Source organism: Passer montanus, unplaced genomic scaffold (genome assembly GCF_014805655.1).
Source record: "Passer montanus isolate IOZ18808 unplaced genomic scaffold, ASM1480565v1 scaffold141, whole genome shotgun sequence".
Lineage (NCBI taxonomy): Eukaryota > Metazoa > Chordata > Aves > Passeriformes > Passeridae > Passer > Passer montanus.
In genome coordinates this window covers 861,679-880,582 of record NW_024361053.1, presented here as the reverse complement: position 1 = coordinate 880,582, position 18,904 = coordinate 861,679, and the positions used below count along the sequence as shown (strand labels likewise).

At 37.1% G+C, this 18,904-nt stretch overlaps 1 protein-coding gene across 7 annotated transcripts in view; it reads right to left on the bottom strand.

Annotated features, from left to right (window-relative positions):
• The window catches only part of KIF21A (kinesin family member 21A), a 91,335-nt gene that overhangs the window by 26,839 nt on the left and 45,592 nt on the right, over positions 1-18,904 (bottom strand). For 3 of the 7 annotated variants that reach the window (XM_039700515.1, XM_039700508.1, XM_039700513.1), the window contains exons 11-24: positions 18,131-18,334; positions 14,633-14,671; positions 11,673-11,757; positions 11,384-11,501; positions 10,858-11,046; positions 9,756-9,955; positions 9,251-9,358; positions 8,678-8,746; positions 6,523-6,734; positions 5,669-5,822; positions 5,137-5,337; positions 4,707-4,808; positions 2,810-2,975; positions 2,302-2,322 (exon numbers count right to left, since the gene is read on the bottom strand). In XM_039700515.1, coding sequence (XP_039556449.1) covers positions 2,302-2,322; positions 2,810-2,975; positions 4,707-4,808; positions 5,137-5,337; positions 5,669-5,822; positions 6,523-6,734; positions 8,678-8,746; positions 9,251-9,358; positions 9,756-9,955; positions 10,858-11,046; positions 11,384-11,501; positions 11,673-11,757; positions 14,633-14,671; positions 18,131-18,334 — 1,868 coding nt within the window. Of the gene's footprint in view, positions 1-2,301; positions 2,323-2,809; positions 2,976-4,706; positions 4,809-5,136; positions 5,338-5,668; positions 5,823-6,522; positions 6,735-6,843; positions 6,913-8,677; positions 8,747-9,250; positions 9,359-9,755; positions 9,956-10,857; positions 11,047-11,383; positions 11,502-11,672; positions 11,758-14,632; positions 14,672-18,130; positions 18,335-18,904 lie in introns of all 7 variants that reach the window. The other 4 variants (XM_039700509.1, XM_039700510.1, XM_039700512.1 and 1 more) reach the window with 4 other exon arrangements.

Below are 18,904 nucleotides of genomic sequence, written 5' to 3'. Positions count from 1 at the left end.
ATGCATTTAAAAAAAAAAAATTCCTATTAGAATTATGTTACTTCATCCCTACTCATAAAGAACTTGTGATCTCTTTTTACAGGTAACTAAGTAGAAAGTGTGGAATGACCACAAAAGGTGGGATTTTATTTGTAGGCTCACTCTCATGTGATCTGGTGAGTTTCTTCAGTTTGCCTGCAATTCAACACAGGAAGACTGTCCAAAGCCCCGAGATAGAAACCAGTGCACAGAATCAACAAAAAGGTAGAAAGAGCAAGATTCTGCGAGAGTGAGAAGAGATGAAAGGAGGAATGAAGTTAGTAAAGACAGTAATGTTTGCAGGGATAGCTGCTAGCAAACCACTGCTTGCAGAACAGGTGGAGAATTTTCTGATTATTCATCTTCATCCTCATGCAGTGGCAACTGGACGGTTCCAGAACAATGCCATGCACCAGCACAGTTCACCCACAGGAAATGACATTTGACCAGCCCTCTCAAAATCTGCACAGAGATGGTTGTGACTCACATCCATGAATGCCCTACATCACAGGTGGGAAGGAAAAGCAGCTTCCACAACTCCTCAAAGAGGAGTCACTTCAGCAACACTCAAAACTCAATTTCATGGTCATTTTAACTCTTCACAAGAGCAGATGGGATAGTGAACAGCAGCTGGTTCATCCACCAAGGTGGATGTGCCCTGGAAGTCCATTCAAGTCAAAACCTGAGCCTGTGATGTACTTTTCTGCAGACTGAAAGTTCTTCTCTACAGCTGAATGCACGTGCACAACTACACTGGGGAATGCTCAAGCTTTTCTGAGCCAAGTGCATTCAAATAGCTAAGAACTTTGAAGATGGTGGACCTGAAAGCAGGCATCAAGAGGGTGAATCACAAACACCATGGAAGTGGAAGCCCTTTGCTTGGATAGGGCTCTCTGTGCTCTGCCACTGAAATGTCAAGCATCCTGGTGAGACTGATCTCAGGATCTGCTGCCACCCACACTTCTACCTGCAGGAACTGTGTCGGGCCCTGCCCCAACAGCATCCCTGTGAACCAGCAAGGAATCCCAGCAGCAAAGCCCCACTACAGTGGTGTCTGAACTCCCTGCTGCTAAAAGGTTTGGTCACTAGTGATCCACAAAACACAGACTACCAACAGCCTTGGATCTAGGTTAGTGCAGCATATTCAGCTGTGTTTCCTTCCTACAAAGTGTTAGCAGAGTCCTGAGTGGCACAGATACTCTGAAAGCCTCAGGTCATGCTTGCAAAGTGTTAAAAAGCTCCTTTAATGAGATAAAACTCTTATGAAAAACTTTATTACAGAGCTACTGTTTCAATACATTTAGCAAGTGGCTTTTCATTGCTTCAGATGTTGTTAATAAGTAAAAGCTTGTCCAGAGGTAAAGGAAATGCAATGCTGTCAGGAGAAACAATGCTCCAACAGGGGTGAACATGCACACATATTAAAGGCCTGTTCTAGAGACACTATGATGCTACAAACCACTGAAGTTGCTGAATAAATAACTGGCTGCATGTAACAAGATCTCCTGACACAGATCTTCAGGTGTCACCTGACAGAAAGCTGGCCAAGTTCTCACCATCTCTGCATTATGATCTATACACTTCTATGTAGTTTTGTGCTTTGAAATCTTTGCTGTGCAACTAGCACAGGACAGCAAAATGTGGCTAAAAGTAGCACAAGACAACACAAAAGGAATTATCACCGGTAACAGGATTATTTTTCTCAAGTTCCAAATATAGCCAATTCTTTCGAGGGAAGAAAATAAGCTTAATTCTTTTGGGAATAACTCTAAAGCAACAGCAACAAGAGACTTATCTCAAAAATCAGTGAAGTCAGTAACTTAAACCCAATTTAAAAAGTGGGATATAATCCTGCATTCTCTACAATATTTACATTACAAAATGAGCTATTTGCAAAAGGTTAAAAATGACCTGCAAGTTAAGAATTGCCTTTTTCCCCAAACCTAAAAAGATGAACAGAATTTGTCACAACACTAGTATATCACAAAATCGTTTTATGTAATTTGAAGATACTTTGGGCTCACAAGCACCAAGGTATAAATTTGAAATACAGCTCTGCTTACTGTCTTCACTTTTAACTACCACAAGGGCTATTACCACGAGAGCTAGGGGTGGTTTCAGAAAGGAAGAAATGCTCTTTAAGCTCATAATAATGAGCACATTTACAGAACAGTTCATGCAAATTTCACACACTCTCAAATTCTAAGATGCATCAGTTAGTGAACATGAATGAATTAGTAACTCATGCAGCTGTACAGTACACAGAAAGCTAAACATACTTACCCAGTGGTATGCTATCTAGGTCTGTGTAAATACAGCAACAAGGAAAAAAAAGCAACATTCCAATCAAAACATATCCATTTATAAAAAGAAATAAAACAAAAGTACCCAAATGTTTTCTAAATTTTTCTTAGTATCATCTCATGAGAAGCAGAATAGATGCCGTAACGACATAAAATGCCAATCCAAAATCCCTAGCATATGATGACTGAATGAGATTGAATTTTTGAACTTCCCATTCAGAGGTTAAAACAAATCCAGATTGTAAAAATAACAAGCAGATTATTTGAATTTTTAAAAATCTCAATAATTAAAAAACTTTGTTTCCTACATTTCACTGCTTAGAGGATCTACTTAAAAATGCTATACATGCATGTCAATTGTGAAGTATAAGATGTTACAATACAGCATCTATTCAGAAAAGAAATAGTCTAGAATGCCCAGTACAGCATGCATAAAACGCAAACATGACATGCAGCTGACTATTCAGAAAACAAGATGAAAAAACTACCTTGCAAAGCATGACCCAGAAAAGCATCAAGTTCAGGATTTAATTCAGCTTTTTCTTTTAGCATATGAAACAGCAGTTGGTTTTGAGTAGCACTAGTAATTTCTGTCTGCTTAAGGCGTCCCTCAAGAACTTTGATCTGAGCTTCTTTCTGAGCTGCCTGGAGACCCTAAAAGAAAGAAAGATGACAAATGTTTTAACACAACCCTTGTTTTACAAAATAAAAATTGTCAAAAATTTTTTAAAACTACAAACAATGTGTACATTGCAGCTGCTTTCTCACATCTTGAAGATCAGGTGTCAACAAAGGGTCTTTTTCTTTCCTTCACCTTTTAAAGGGACTCATTAAGCATTCCTTTAACTTGCATTCCTCAGACTGCCTTGCAAATATGCATCTAGTGGCTAAGTGGGACATGACTCCCAAGTGCAATTCAGAGTCTTTGCATTTTTTAAGAGTAGCAAGAATCTGAAAGATCAACACCTCCACTTTTCCCAAATAACTACTTTTAAAAAAATTATTACCAAAAAAATTATGGTACTCTAAGACAAGGAACAGGGGGGAGGTGGAAGGCGGACAGGGTGAGACACAGAACTGTAATCTTTCCTACCCAATCTCTCAATGACTTTCAGCTTGTAATGAAAGATCTTATGGCCTAACTTATGACAGAATTCATTCTAAGAGAACTTCCCTAGATCCATGGAGTGGAGGGAATTTTTTAGTTGTAGAAAATACAGCCAAAGAAATTTACGGAATGGTTTCCAAATAGATCTCCAAATTCCAAAAAAAAAACCAGTATGGAAAAATGAAGGTACAACACATCTTCTGAAAGGCTTGTAGGGCAACAGCAGACTTTGAGTGCTAGTGCTTGAGTAATAAGTGTAGCCCTATGAATTTACACACTACATTTTGATTGAACTAAAGCTACATATCAATAGACACATTCTGCAGGTGAAAACAAACAATAGAATAGACAGTAGGCATGACCAAATTTGAAAAAAAAAATCCCTTCAGCTTTTCTATGTGATAATTACTAAACAAAAAGATGATAGAATCCTTCACATAATGGAGCTTTTTATCATAATAAAGAGAAATTGTTAACAGAGTGAGTCAGAGGCACTTTTCTCATATTAACTCTGTTGCAAGATCCATTCAAACACATCCAAGGGTTGAAAAAATATTAGAAGATTGAAATTTCCAGAAGCCAATGTGCTTGTGGGAATTTTCTTTACCTTTTCTTTTTCCCAGAATCTTTTTGGACTACCTGCATTGTGACAAATCAAGAATACCAAAGCAACCCCAGAGAAGTGGTCAGGGGGCTGACCCAAAGACAGTTTCAGTAGCATCAAAATCTTCCATTTGACTCAATAAGACAAAGAAAAACAGCAACAAGAGCACATGAGACATGTGTGCACAGGGTTATAAGCTGCCAAATACTTATTTTGAAAATATGAGAGAAAACATATTTCCCCAACACCTTCAGAACCTGTGGCTCTACTCAGACTGAAGTATGTCATGCACCAACATGTAACTTAAATTTTTTGAGGTTCATATTTGTACAAAGGTGGCTGAGCCAGTCTTTCTAAAAAAAGATCTCGAGCTCTCTTTAGGAGTTTGTTGAAAAACATAGAGATTTATTTGATTACAAAAAGCTAGTGCTCTTGTAAGAACAATATGAGCTAATTAATACAGTGGAAAAGGCTCTACTGGGGGTTGGGAAACATGCATTAACTTGAAGAGGACAACAGATCTCAAGGGCCTTCACACTGAGAATCAGCATTACTGACATCAGTAATGTCGAGCAGCTTTGCTCGTTTTAACACACATTAGTTACAGCACAACATAGCTGCTCCTGGCACATGCCATAGTCCTGGCACACACATACTCCAGTTAACACATTACCTTATTGATACCCATCATAAGGAAGTGATCAAGCAAATATCGAGCTTCTGTCAAAGTGCAAGCATTAATCACTGCTGTTACATCCAAGGTCTCTCCTTCTTCCTATGTGTGCAAGAATAAGACAATCAGATTGTGAAAAAGTCCCAGGAATTATATTAATTTATTGCCAGCATAATAGAAAGCATCAGCTTTGACATTTAAATGCTTTGCAATCTTAACTTGCATTACACTATTGACACTAAAACTCAGGTATCAATTGTATAAGTCTTCATCTCAAACTTGACATAAAAGTTTTCACCAATTTTCACTTCCTGGCTCAATAATTACATAGACAACAAAAACTAATTTCTAAATGAGAACATTTTCAGTGCTAACACAGTTGTGTTCTCTTGTCCCCATTTTACCATTCTTGCAATAATATTTGACCTACCTTTGCTTCTTCCATTTGCATAATGTTTGCTTGGCAGTCAGAAATGCTGTCGTTGATGTAGTCTATATTTGCAGTTACTGATTCCATCTCCTCATTTATGTTTTGGACACTTCTATCTGCTTCACTGCCACCCCCACCCTTGATGAGCTTCTCCCTTTTCTTCGAAAGCTTGTCTCTTCTTTTGGTGAGTTCTTCACGTTGCTATTTTCCACAAAGACATAATATTAGAGAAAAAGGAATTAGTAAGCCCTTACAATACTGAACATCTTTTTGTTTTCCTTTGTTTATTACTGTTTAACTAACATGTCATGATTCCCATGGGAAGAAGTTACACAGGGGAATACAGTAATCTATTGGCACATGATGCCATTAATGTGTTTCTTAGTTCTTACTAAGCACAGCAACCCCATTGTTCAAATGTTTCCTGGAGCCAAAAGTGTCTTCACTGACTACAGTAGGGAAGTCAGTGCTGCCCATAACAGCAATTAATTTACATTATTTAATACAGCCAAATGCACAGCAGATCACCCACCGTAAGCAACCTGTTCATATCTGCCTCCATGTTGGAAATAGTCATCCTCTGCATAATAATATCAGTCACTCTGCGTTCCAGCAACTGCCACTTCATCCTGGCTGCCTTCGAGGAGTAAACTCTGCTCGTCACTGCTTTCCGCTGGTACTTCCTTCTGTGACACGTTCAAGACAAACACACAGCTAAGTCTGAAGTAGTCCAGTGACAAATTCAAATGTGGAAATGATCAGGCTGCAATATTTCTCACAAACAACTTAAGAATGTCATGCAGAAGTTGTAGGTCTTCACAGCACCAGACAGCTGCCTCTACCCAGCCCCGAACTCTACTGCACTCTAACATGCTGCACTTGAAAAACAGGTTTCAAACACTGCAGCATCTTTCATGGCACACTGTTGAGTTCAAATGCCGTGTAGGTGTTGTTCTCTATTTAACAAGGAGATCTGCTTCAAATTGCAGTGGAAAAGCACAAATAAACCTGATAGACTGAGGTGCATTTTCCAACAAGTTTCTCCATGAACTTAACTCTGCTGGAATTGGACCACCAAGGTAATTTCTCTTGAAGAGGAGATTTAAAAACCCTCAAGATTTCAAAATCCACTTTATTTGATTTGCCCTTTAATGCCATTTTATATTATTATATTATTGTCTTAAACACAGGAATCTGAAATTGCATTTGATAATGGTAAAATGCCCATTTTATGAGCATTACATGATAACAGGTTTGATAGCTAACAGCTCCTGCAATATGTATCATCACAACAGATGCTACACATGTTCTAGCAGATGTACCTGCTAGAAAGTGCACACAAATTTCAGTTCTTGTAAGAGAGTCCTAAAAATCTTTAACCCTTACCCTGTTCCATTTGTTGCAGTTACAGACAATGCTTGAACCCTTGCCACAGGAATTCTCATCTTCTGCTGTGCCGCTGTTCTGGAGCCATCATGCTCGCCTGACAAACTAGAACTTGCTTCCTGCATGGAATGCTCAGGTAGACTCAGCTTCCGATTCACTTTTCCTGCCACTTTATCAGACAGAGGCCTTACTTGCCGACGAAGGGCTGTGACCTGAAACACAGGGCAAAGACACGATTAATTCTCCCAAAACTGAGTTCCAAGTTACAGCAATACAACATCATTCTGTTTTCAAAGATGCATTGCTGTTCTACCACAGTACCTCTTCAGTTTTGCGACGCAAGATAACTTCTTGGTTTCTTTTCTGAGCTTCCAGAAGCTTGAGCTGATGCTGTGAAAAAATAGAAGCAGTACATGATATTTTTTCCATTCTCTCTCACAAGGACTGCACTGTATAAACAAAAAAGAGATCTCTATACATTAATACAAATCTGCAAAATTGCGGTGACATGAAGACTCAAGTCATGATTGTTTCTTGATCTTGCTAGTGCAGAACAAAAATAAGTGTTTCCCGGTATCAATTCTATCAAAACCAATAATTCCATGCAAGCAAGGTGGTAGCAACAACTTTGTGAAGATTCACTAACCACTAATTCACTGATAATGTTGATAGACATACTCAAGAAGCACAACAGTTCATAGAAGACTTATCACCTGAGGCTAGGAACTGTGTTTGCATGGAAGTCAAACCAAATTTTGTGCATTTTCATGGCGAAAATATACAGGTACATGCTTGCCTCAGTGAATACATATACACAGTGTGTGCCTGCAAGCAGAGGTGCATCATTATGGCATGTGTTTATTCCAAATGAAAGTTCTTTATCTGTGAAATCACCTCTCGTTTGCGTTGCTCCTTTTTAAGCTGTGCAATCTCTCTATTTCTTCTAGATTCCGTCATTCTAGCTTTCTCCTGTTCTTCTTTCATTTGCTTCATCAAGCGAACCTGTAAAGAGATCATCACTTAGAAAAGCTGTTCACACTGAAGTGCTGCTCCCTGCCCTCAACCATGCAGAGTTTTATCTTCAAATTGCCACTTTCCACTATATTACATGCTTTTAGCCATTTACATCTTCCACCTAATGTCATCTTCACTCAGTGCTGGATAACAGCTAATAAACTGTGCAAGCTTATGCATTTTTGATACCTTAATTTCTGTTCATTAAATCTAAAAGCTGCCCCTCTCCCCCAGGAACAGCCTGATGCTCACATCTCTTCTATTTTGAGACTATCAGGCAGATAACGGCAAGAACAGACTTATCAGATAGATGGATGCACAGGAGATTTCAACCCAATTTTCAGTAAACATTCATTGTGCAACACTTCAATTTACTGAAACATACCTTGGTTTTCTTCATTTCTGTCACCTCCTGCTGTAGTTTCTTCAGCTGCTTTTCATATTGAGACTGGTTTTTAAGCAAACGTGCATGCTCCTTTTGCGCTGTTTGAAGTCTCTGCAGTTCTTTATTCATGGCTTGGAGTTTCTTTTCATATTCTGACTTGATTTTTTTTGCCTTTTCTTCTGAATAGGTCTCTACAGAACCTAGAGTAAAAGGGAATTCTTAATCTGCTTTTGTTCGGGATACTTTTATTTTGCCGGCCACATCAGATAATGACTTTCTCTGCTCTAGCACTGTTACAGTATTGCTCTGCAATACTTTTAAAACAACCTAATTTCTCTCTAGTTCCTGCCACCTGCACTGCTTTCAACTTGTATGCATTCTGGGATGAAAGATCAACTTTCAAATCTGAGCACCTGAAAGCACAAAACCACACATTCACACATAAGTACACAGGAGCATAATACCACTCCTAAAAGCCATCAAGCCCAGTATTCCTCTTCTGACACTGATCAGCAGGGAAGGTCTAAGGAATAACAGGGGAACAGCAAAAGCTTAGACAGCATATAACCATATATATGTTTAAAAAATAAAGACAAAATACTTTCCACAGCACTCCCAAAGTGCAGTTATTTGTGGCTTGGGATTCCTGAGTCATAGGTGTTTTGTCATCTCAATACTAACACATATTCAAAAAGGTTTGGTCAGTAAACACCTCTGAAATCTGTGTTTCAATGCATTGCTGTTCTACCACAGTACCTCTTCAGTTTTGCGACGCAAGATAACTTCTTGGTTTCTTTTCTGAGCTTCCAGAAGCTTGAGCTGATGCTGTGAAAAAATAGAAGCAGTACATGATATTTTTTCCATTCTCTCTCACAAGGACTGCACTGTATAAACAAAAAAGAGATCTCTATACATTAATACAAATCTGCAAAATTGCGGTGACATGAAGACTCAAGTCATGATTGTTTCTTGATCTTGCTAGTGCAGAACAAAAATAAGTGTTTCCCGGTATCAATTCTATCAAAACCAATAATTCCATGCAAGCAAGGTGGTAGCAACAACTTTGTGAAGATTCACTAACCACTAATTCACTGATAATGTTGATAGACATACTCAAGAAGCACAACAGTTCATAGAAGACTTATCACCTGAGGCTAGGAACTGTGTTTGCATGGAAGTCAAACCAAATTTTGTGCATTTTCATGGCGAAAATATACAGGTACATGCTTGCCTCAGTGAATACATATACACAGTGTGTGCCTGCAAGCAGAGGTGCATCATTATGGCATGTGTTTATTCCAAATGAAAGTTCTTTATCTGTGAAACCACCTCTCGTTTGCGTTGCTCCTTTTTAAGCTGTGCAATCTCTCTATTTCTTCTAGATTCCGTCATTCTAGCTTTCTCCTGTTCTTCTTTCATTTGCTTCATCAAGCGAACCTGTAAAGAGATCATCACTTAGAAAAGCTGTTCACACTGAAGTGCTGCTCCCTGCCCTCAACCATGCAGAGTTTTATCTTCAAATTGCCACTTTCCACTATATTACATGCTTTTAGCCATTTACATCTTCCACCTAATGTCATCTTCACTCAGTGCTGGATAACAGCTAATAAACTGTGCAAGCTTATGCATTTTTGATACCTTAATTTCTGTTCATTAAATCTAAAAGCTGCCCCTCTCCCCCAGGAACAGCCTGATGCTCACATCTCTTCTATTTTGAGACTTTCAGGCAGATAACAGCAAGAACAGACTTATCAGATAGATGAATGCACAGGAGATTTCAACCCAATTTTCAGTAAACATTCATTGTGCAACACTTCAATTTACTGAAACATACCTTGGTTTTCTTCATCTCTGTCACCTCCTGCTGCAGTTTCTTCAGCTGCTTTTCATATTGAGACTGGTTTTTAAGCAAACGTGCATGCTCCTTTTGTGCTGTTTGAAGTCTCTGCAGTTCTTTATTCATGGCTTGGAGTTTCTTTTCATATTCTGACTTGATTTTTTTTGCCTTTTCTTCTGAATAGGTCTCTACAGAACCTAGAGTAAAAGGGAATTCTTAATCTGCTTTGGTTCGGGATACTTTTATTTTGCCGGCCACATCAGATAATGACTTTCTCTGCTCTAGCACTGTTACAGTATTGCTCTGCAATACTTTTAAAACAACCTAATTTCTCTCTAGTTCCTGCCACCTGCACTGCTTTCAACCTGTGTGCATTCTGGGATGAAAGATCAACTATTAATACTTTGTAACAAATCTGAGCATCTGAAGGCACAAAAACACACATTCACACATAAGTACACAGGAGCATAATACCACTCCTAAAAGCCATCAAGCCCAGTATTCCTCTTCTGACACTGATCAGCAGGGAAGGTCTAAGGAATAACAGGGGAACAGCAAAAGCTTAGACAGCATATAACCATAAAGGATATATATGTTTAAAAAATAAAAACAAACGAAATACTTTCCACGGCACTCTCAAAGTGCAGTTATTTGTGGCTTGGGATTCCTGAGTCATAGGTGGTTTATCATCTAAATACTAAGACATATTCAAAAAGATTTGGTCAGTAAACACCTCTGAAATCTGTGTTTCACTGATGCTTGTTCCTATTCTCTCGCAAATAAAAAGAAAGTGGGGAGGGGAAAGAACATGAAAAAACTTTATCAGGAACTATCTCCAGGATTATAAGAGCTCTTAGAAAACTGAAAATGCTTATTCACCCAAACCAAATACCTATCAGTAGCAGCACATTTCAAAAAATTCTTTTCTCAATTCTGATAGAAACTACAATGAATAAAGAATGATTCACTGGCATTATGGGTATAAAACATACTTCTGTTTTCTGCAATTTCTCATCAAATTTGAAAAAGAAAATGAGAGAAGTAGAAAATGGTTCAACTTGAACAGCTTACACAAGATCAATGATTTTGTATTTCTTACCCAAGTTTTGAAGAACCTGATCTCTTTCAAGCTGAGTGTCTCGGATTTTATGTTGTAGCATCATTAGTTTCTCTTCATACTGTTTTTTCAGTGTTTGTAACCTTCGCTGGCTGTTTTCTAGCTCATCTATCAGTTTCTGCTTAATGGCTATTTCACAGGTGATATTTGCCAAGTCAGCCTGATAATTTTCTGAAATAGAAAGATTTCTGTTAAAGTAAAGCAAGAACCACGTGAACACAGATAATCCTTGCAATCTTAGGGTCACTGTAAATACCTATTGTGCACGGGAGGATTCCACACAAATCACAGTGAACCTGGCCTCTGGTCAATTTCAAAACCCATACAGGGACACTCAATCAGCTGTCTATTACATGTTTTAGCACCATAACCAAAAAAAAATAATTCCCAGACCATGCTCTCCACAGATTACACACATATGGTTTACAACACACTTTATTGCCTACCAAGACCTGAGGTTTGACAGATATTATTTGCAAAACTCTACAGAATATTGCACTGACATCACCTTTTTCATCAGAGTCAGAATCTGATTCATCTGAGCTTTCAACAACTTCCATATCATCTTCATCCTCATCATCTTCCTCTTCTTCATCGTCATGATCACTGACTTCTTGAATTTCCTCCTACAAAACATAGACATTAAAGCACTCCACACTTTTCCATGCCTAAGTAATTTTTTACTGTCATTGTAAAGCTGCAGTATTCACCTAGCACATTCCTCATTTTCTTTCTATAACCTTGTAAATCTTTAAACAGACTATGAACAAATAAGCCAAATACTTTTAAATACTTACTCCCTCCAATTCATTATTCTCTCTCTCTGAAGTGCCTTTTTCATCTCTTTTCTCCTGCTCGTTGTCTGTGTTATCCTCCTTAATGCTAGTAGAAGAGGCAGACACAAATTACTCACAAACTGAAATAGCAATTATTTCCCATCCCACAAACCAGTAAGTCGTAATTCCAAATAAAGATGAAAAACAAAGTGTAGTTAGAAAAATGTACAGGTGTTGGGCATGGGTAAAACACAACTTCCAAACTTCTGCAGATAATGAAATAATGCCTAATTACTCTTAATCTTGGTTTGCAAGGTAATAGTAATGATTAGCACATTGTTCCAGCATACTGCACAACTGGGACAAACAGAATACACATATCCATATACTACAGCAGTACTCATTTTGCATGGAAGTTGCAGTGTACCCAGAGTAGCTTTTACAAAACAATAAAATAACATTGTGTGCAAGTACAACATACATTACAGGCATTCCTACACTTTCAAGCTACAACAGAGCCTACTGTACTTAGAACAGTCTTAAAATTTATTTATAAGCCTTAAACAATATCCTAATTTATCGTAATTTATACTTTTTCAATTAGTTATCTACTTTGACATAAAGGAAATGCTCAAAACAGTCACTGATACAACAATAAAAAGGGTTTACAAAAGGGTTTTTTTGATTTTGTTCTAAATGTTTGGTGTGTTACTCCTTAGGGCAAGTTTTAACATTTTTAAGTGCACATTTAAGACATCACATGCAAATATAAAACAAAAAATTAATGGCACTCTGCAAGTTCTCACAGACCGGGTATCACCCTCTAGTGCTACATGTACAAAACCCAAAGCTCCAATGGATGGGAAATTGTGACAGAATAGAGCTAGACACCACAGGGTTACTAATGAAAAAATGTGGTTAGGACTGCATAATGTGGAATCCACCTCAACTAACATCAGCTGCATAAAAGTTTGGCAAGTTGTGCTGTCACTGACAAGGCACAGAAACTAGAAATGCACATCTTTCTCCACTGATACCAAGAGGAGCTCAGATTCACGATCAAACTCTTGGGCAAATTCAATACTCAGTGCAGGGACAAGAAATAGACAATAGATTTGAGACACTATGATTTGGTTAGTGACATCTTTAAAACAAAGCTCCAATCTAAAAAGTGCCTGTTGAGTAACACAATGCTGTGTACACATGATTTTCTGTTGTATTACTTTTTAATCTATTTAATGCTGATTCCCTTCTGCCCCACTCATTACCAGTTATGAGCTGACCATGCACAAGGCAGAAAGCTTTTGTTTGGACCATCTGAATCCATGCAGCAGCTGGGGATGCTGGAATTTAAAAATCTATAAAAAGGGTTTACAAAAGGGTTTTTTTGATTTTGTTCTAAATGTTTGGTGTGGTAATCATTAGGGGAAGTTTTAACATTTTTAAGTGCACATTTAAGACATCACATGCAAATATAAAACAAAAAATTAATGGCACTCTGCAAGTTCTCACAGACCGGGTATCACCCTCTAGTGCTACATGTACAAAACCCAAAGCTCCAATGGATGGGAAATTGTGACAGAATAGAGCTAGACACCACAGGGTTACTAATGAAAAAATGTGGTTAGGACTGCATAATGTGGAATCCACCTCAACTAACATCAGCTGCATAAAAGTTTGGCAAGTTGTGCTGTCACTGACAAGGCACAGAAACTAGAAATGCACATCTTTCTCCACTGATACCAAGAGGAGCTCAGATTCACGATCAAACTCTTGGGCAAATTCAATACTCAGTGCAGGGACAAGAAATAGACAATAGATTTGAAACACTATGATTTGACATCTTTAAAACAAAGCTCCAATCTAAAAAGTGCCTGTTGAGTAACACAATGCTGTGTACACATGATTTTCTGTTGTATTACTTTTTAATCTATTTAATGCTGATTCCCTTCTGCCCCACTCATTACCAGTTATGAGCTGACCATGCACAAGGCAGAAAGCTTTTGTTTGGACCATCTGAATCCATGCAGCAGCTGGGGATGCTGGAATTTAAAAATCTAACCAGATTTGTACACAAAAAAATGCCTAACAGGGAACACTGTGTCATACAATCTCAATTCCACAGATTCTCCTCTCCCTCAAACCAGAACATGTTCTATGTTGGTTATTAAGCCTAAAAGATAATGGATCTTAGCTGCAATCCTCATGGAAATTGAGGCAAACCCCCAGTTTCCCTTCCACTCAGTACAGAACTAAATACTACAGAGAATTTGTGTTCTGCCTAAGGGGAGAGACAGGGAGGAGGAGAGCCAGCAGCTCTCCCAGGTAGAATTGTACTGCTTAATGTGTATGCTACCGGTCTGTGGATTCACATCACGTGCATTGATTCAGTGGGTGGGTTTTTTGGATCAAAATAGCAGAAAAATAAAAGCTCCTTTGGTTTCACTTTTAATCATGATATAGTTCTCTTTTTAGAGCCCTCAGTTTAACTGCTCTGTGAATGACTATTCATCTACTGGTTTGGCTGAAGCAGAATGGGAGGAACGACCAAGGCTTTCGTCACATTTTCAGAAACCAAAGCAACAGACTTGAGTGAGGTGTGATGGTACAAGACCCTCTTGATCTCACATGCCAAAATTATTACTGTCATATACTGCCTGCTAGACATTTCATACTGTATGTGCTACTGCACCTTCCTCCTGCCTTTCATTTCACTCAGACCATGCAAGAAAGAAAACAATTCAACAGGAATGCCACCTCCCCACAAAAGCTTGCTCAACCCTGTGTAATGCCAGAGTCAACCTCAATTCCACAACAGAGGTTTCTTCCAGTTAAAACAATAGCTGAACGTGAAAACCCAGGAAAGAAATCTGAAAATTAACTACTCCTGAAGTACCTATGAATCTGCCCAACTTCTTTTCATGTATGACAACCAGTTAATTGAAATGACAGGTAATTAAAAACCTGGGAAATATTCCAACCTTCTTTCTTCTTGACTGCTTTCCTCAAGTTTCTGTAGCCTTCAAAAGCACGAGGTACAGTATTGGAAGGCCAAGCCAATGAAGGACAAACCAGACAGTGAAAAGCAAAAGTGATAAGAAGGTAAAAAAATGATATATATGAGCTTGCGGAGTTTAAAATGAAATTTTAAAAGATATCATCAAGAGACAACAAGTAGTAAAAAGGCAATACATTCTGGACAGTTGGAAAGTAAACAGAAAACAAAAAAGAAGCATGGGTAGGTTAACTAATTTGCCATTGATAACAAGTAAATTCAAGTTACATTAAAGAAGAAATTTTAGACAATATATTTAACTTTGCGAATTATTTTTAATAATGGATTAAGAAAATATCTCCATTCTAGAAAAATATTTCTCCTCTTTCTCTACTTAAAACTGGCTGGTAAAATACTGAAAATTGCAAATACTCCCACTGGCCCAAAGTTACATATTCTCAGGAACATATCAGGAAAAAAAACAATGCACTAGTCTTATGTATGCTGATAACATATTGTAATAGAAAGTAAGAATACGAAAACTTTTTAATTATTAATTAATATTCTAAATAATATATTCTGAATAAAATTAATACCAAAAAGTGTTCAAACTGCACTCATGTTTTTGTTTGGGTTTTGTTGTATGTTTTTAAATAAAAAGTAGAAAACTGCAGCTTATTTTCCTGGGATTCAGAAAGTACATGTCAATAATTTCTTGTTATTTTTTAATAAATTAACAAAAAACATGCACCAAAAGCAATGAGATGGACAATATGTTAGTATTTCTGCCTGCACTTTTTTCTCTTGAATAAATGTGAATTTACCAGTAAAAAAAGTCTGCATGACATATGTAAGCACAGAGATGGCTTAAAATTCATCAACTACTGAAATTCCTCATTTCCCCTTATGACAAATTTCAAGCAAGAGCTTTTGCTGCCTTTTCACCTCATACTGCCTCCCACCTTCCTTTGGCATCAGCTAGGAGCTAGCAAGCTGAACCCCATGTAATTTTCATCACTAATTTAGTTTAGTTAAGGTTAGGGGAGTCAAAAGAAAACAGTCAGAAATGGTTACCACGGATGTAGGGTTAACTAACAACTGAAAGGAATGTGGAAGATTTGCTCAGGGGCTTCTAGTGGGTAAGTCACATTAAGCCACACTGTGGGATATTCCAATCAGTAAGCAAAATATTACTGCTGTGTAAACTGATTACAATAAACTTCATGACAGGTGTTTATTAAGGCTACTTAAGATATTTATATTATTATTATTAATATTATTAAGATATTTAACACTACATACCTGCTGCTCATTCAGAACCTTGCTCTTAGACCTTCAGGCTACCTCACAAAAATTTAAACAAGCTGTATATATTTAAAATTATGCACCTCTTGTCATGCTGACCCAGACACAGGAAACAAAAGACCAAGAAAGGCAGCAGATGGGGCAGAACTAGTAGCTAGGCTTACCAATCCCATTTAAATAGAAAAATGCTAGTTAGATAACTTTAAAAAGGCAACACTAAAAAGAAATAGTAGAGTAAATGTAACTAAATGCCTGTAGAAGATGGAATTATAACAAAGAATCCCCATCAAACTGCATGGCAAGTGTCTGTGCATTACATTAATGTATACACTGACAGTTCCTGAAATTTCAATAGAATAAAAATTCACAGTGATATAACCTCAACACAGACTTTTCACTAATTGCATAGAAGCACTCTACAGATAGCAAGAATGACAATGTACAATCCCTCAAATTCTAACATTTCTTAGCATCTAAGGAATTTTCCTCCCAACACATGCACCTCAGAAATTTCTCTATTACAAAGCAGTCTGCAGATAGGCCAGTAGATAAATTCAAACCTCAGCAGCACTTTGAAGAGTATGACCCCATTTTATAGAACACAAGGCCCACTTTAAGATAGAGCCATCAAGAGGCCTCTTCCAACTTTAGTTTTTTCAACACTCTTTAATTCTATAAAGCTAGGATTCAAAACTGACCTCAAAAATCATTTATGGTAAGTAGTCCCTACTTCTGGATCAGACTACTTGGCCATCCCATCATAATATTATTTTCTTGGTGTGCGAAAGCATGACTGGCTATCAAAAAAAGCAAAACAAAATCAAACCACAAAAACACAACCTAACAACTGAGGCTTATCTAAGCATGTAGCTAAATGCATGCTTGATTTTAAAATGTGTTAAAAAACACAAAATCAAATCTCTTCCTGCATTTAAAGTTAAAGACATACTGAAGTGCTTGGCTGAAGAGAGGACAGAACATTTTATTTAATACTTCCATCTTCCTCTCAAGTTCCTCCAAAATGAGACAAAATCTATCAAAATACCCATAAAAGACTAAGAGCTTCCTGAAAAATGAAACACAAAGAATCTAGTTGTACTTGAAATGACTGATCTCTAAAAGCAACCCACATTTGTGTGGTGAACGGATTTATAGATATGGGACCCGAAATTAAAGATATTACTGATCCTCATATACTTTGACTATTTCAAGCTTAAACTGTTACAGTTTTACTCTGAACTTGTACAAGTCTGAAGGATCATTATTAAAAAGAGTAACAGATTAGAAGCATGAAAAATTTCTCCTAAAACAGAGAGATTTCTAATGGACACAAAGTCTGAGTACACAGAGCCTTGCTGTGCTAACTGCTATCTAAACAGGCAGATTTATAGATATGGGACCCGAAATTAAAGATATTACTGATCCTCATATACTTTGACTATTTCAAGCTTAAACTGTTACAGTTTTACTCTGAACTTGTACAAGTCTGAAGGATCATTATTAAAAAGAGTAACAGATTAGAAGCAAGAAATATTTCTCCTAAAACAGAGAGATTTCTAATGGACACAAACTCTGAGTACACAAAGCCTTGCTGTGCTAAGTGCTATTTAAACAGCGTTTATGTCAATTTCTATGAGGATTTTAGTAGATGAGAAAGTTGGACAGCAAAAAAACCAGCAAAGCATGATGTTGCAGAGAATCAGGAAGCCTCAAATTAAAAAAACATTCATAGAAACAAAAGATAAAGCAAAAGAAGCCATTTCAACAGCCACCAAAGAATCCCCAGCTATTCAAAATATCTTTTCTTCAGAAAGCTGTTTCAGTTTTGACATAGAGTTTAAAAAATTTCTTAATTTTTTCAAACTTCTGTTAAATTTCAGGTGAATTTAGAAAAAGTTTTTAAAAACATCAAAATTTAGAGAGCACACCTGCGCTTTTATCATTGTGCATAATTATGCAGAAAAGTTCATTACAAAGGAGACGGTCCACAAATACTGCACACTTCACTGGAAGAAAAGATGCAAAAGAGAAACTAACTTCAACATGTAAAAGGGTTTGAAAGAACAGCTGTTTAGGGTCCAAACCCACACAAAAAGCCTTTTTAAGTCTCAGTAATTTAAATAAATAGGCCTTTTTACTAAGAAAGACAAAACAAATAGCATTATAATTCATACACCACCTCTTTTTCTTTTTCCTTTCTTTTTTTTTCAGCTTTTCTAGATCTTTCTTGGCTATATCTAGAATTTCCATTGTCTCCTTCTCTGAGGAAAGCATAGAAGCAGAAAATGCTGATGGTCCACCAAAGTATGTGGCTCTCGATGAGGCTCTTGACAAGTTGCGTCGGAGATTTTCATTCACTGCTTCACTTTCTAATAATTTTGCTCTTAATAAAAAACAAAACAAGGAAGAATTGTAGACCATTAATTACAACTATTGCCAGTACATGAGCTGTACACTCTTGCCTGTGTAGCTTCAATGCACTACATTCTGTCTAAAAAGAAACTACAAACCAGGGTGAAGTCTAAAAAAATACAATGTAGTGAATTCCTTTGAAACACCATTTTATACAATGTTTATATATACTGTACATATATCATATAACCTTGACAGAATACATGAAAATATGACTGTATGAACATACACACAGATATATATATACACACACAGATACAAACCTGAACATGCTTTATGAATATAGATAGTATATGAAAGCTACACAAAAGCTCCAAAGTAAACTGAGGATAGGCCAAATAATTTTTTCATGGTATATGTCCAAGACATACATAAATAAAAACATCTAAAATATTTAAGATTTTTTAAATTTTAAAAGTAATTATATTTTAAGAACATATTTTTAAACAATTAAATTATCAGTGCCATCATTTTTATACAAAGTTATAAAGTTACAAAAGAAGTGTTTTAAGTTTCACTGTCCTTAGTGCAACAATATTAA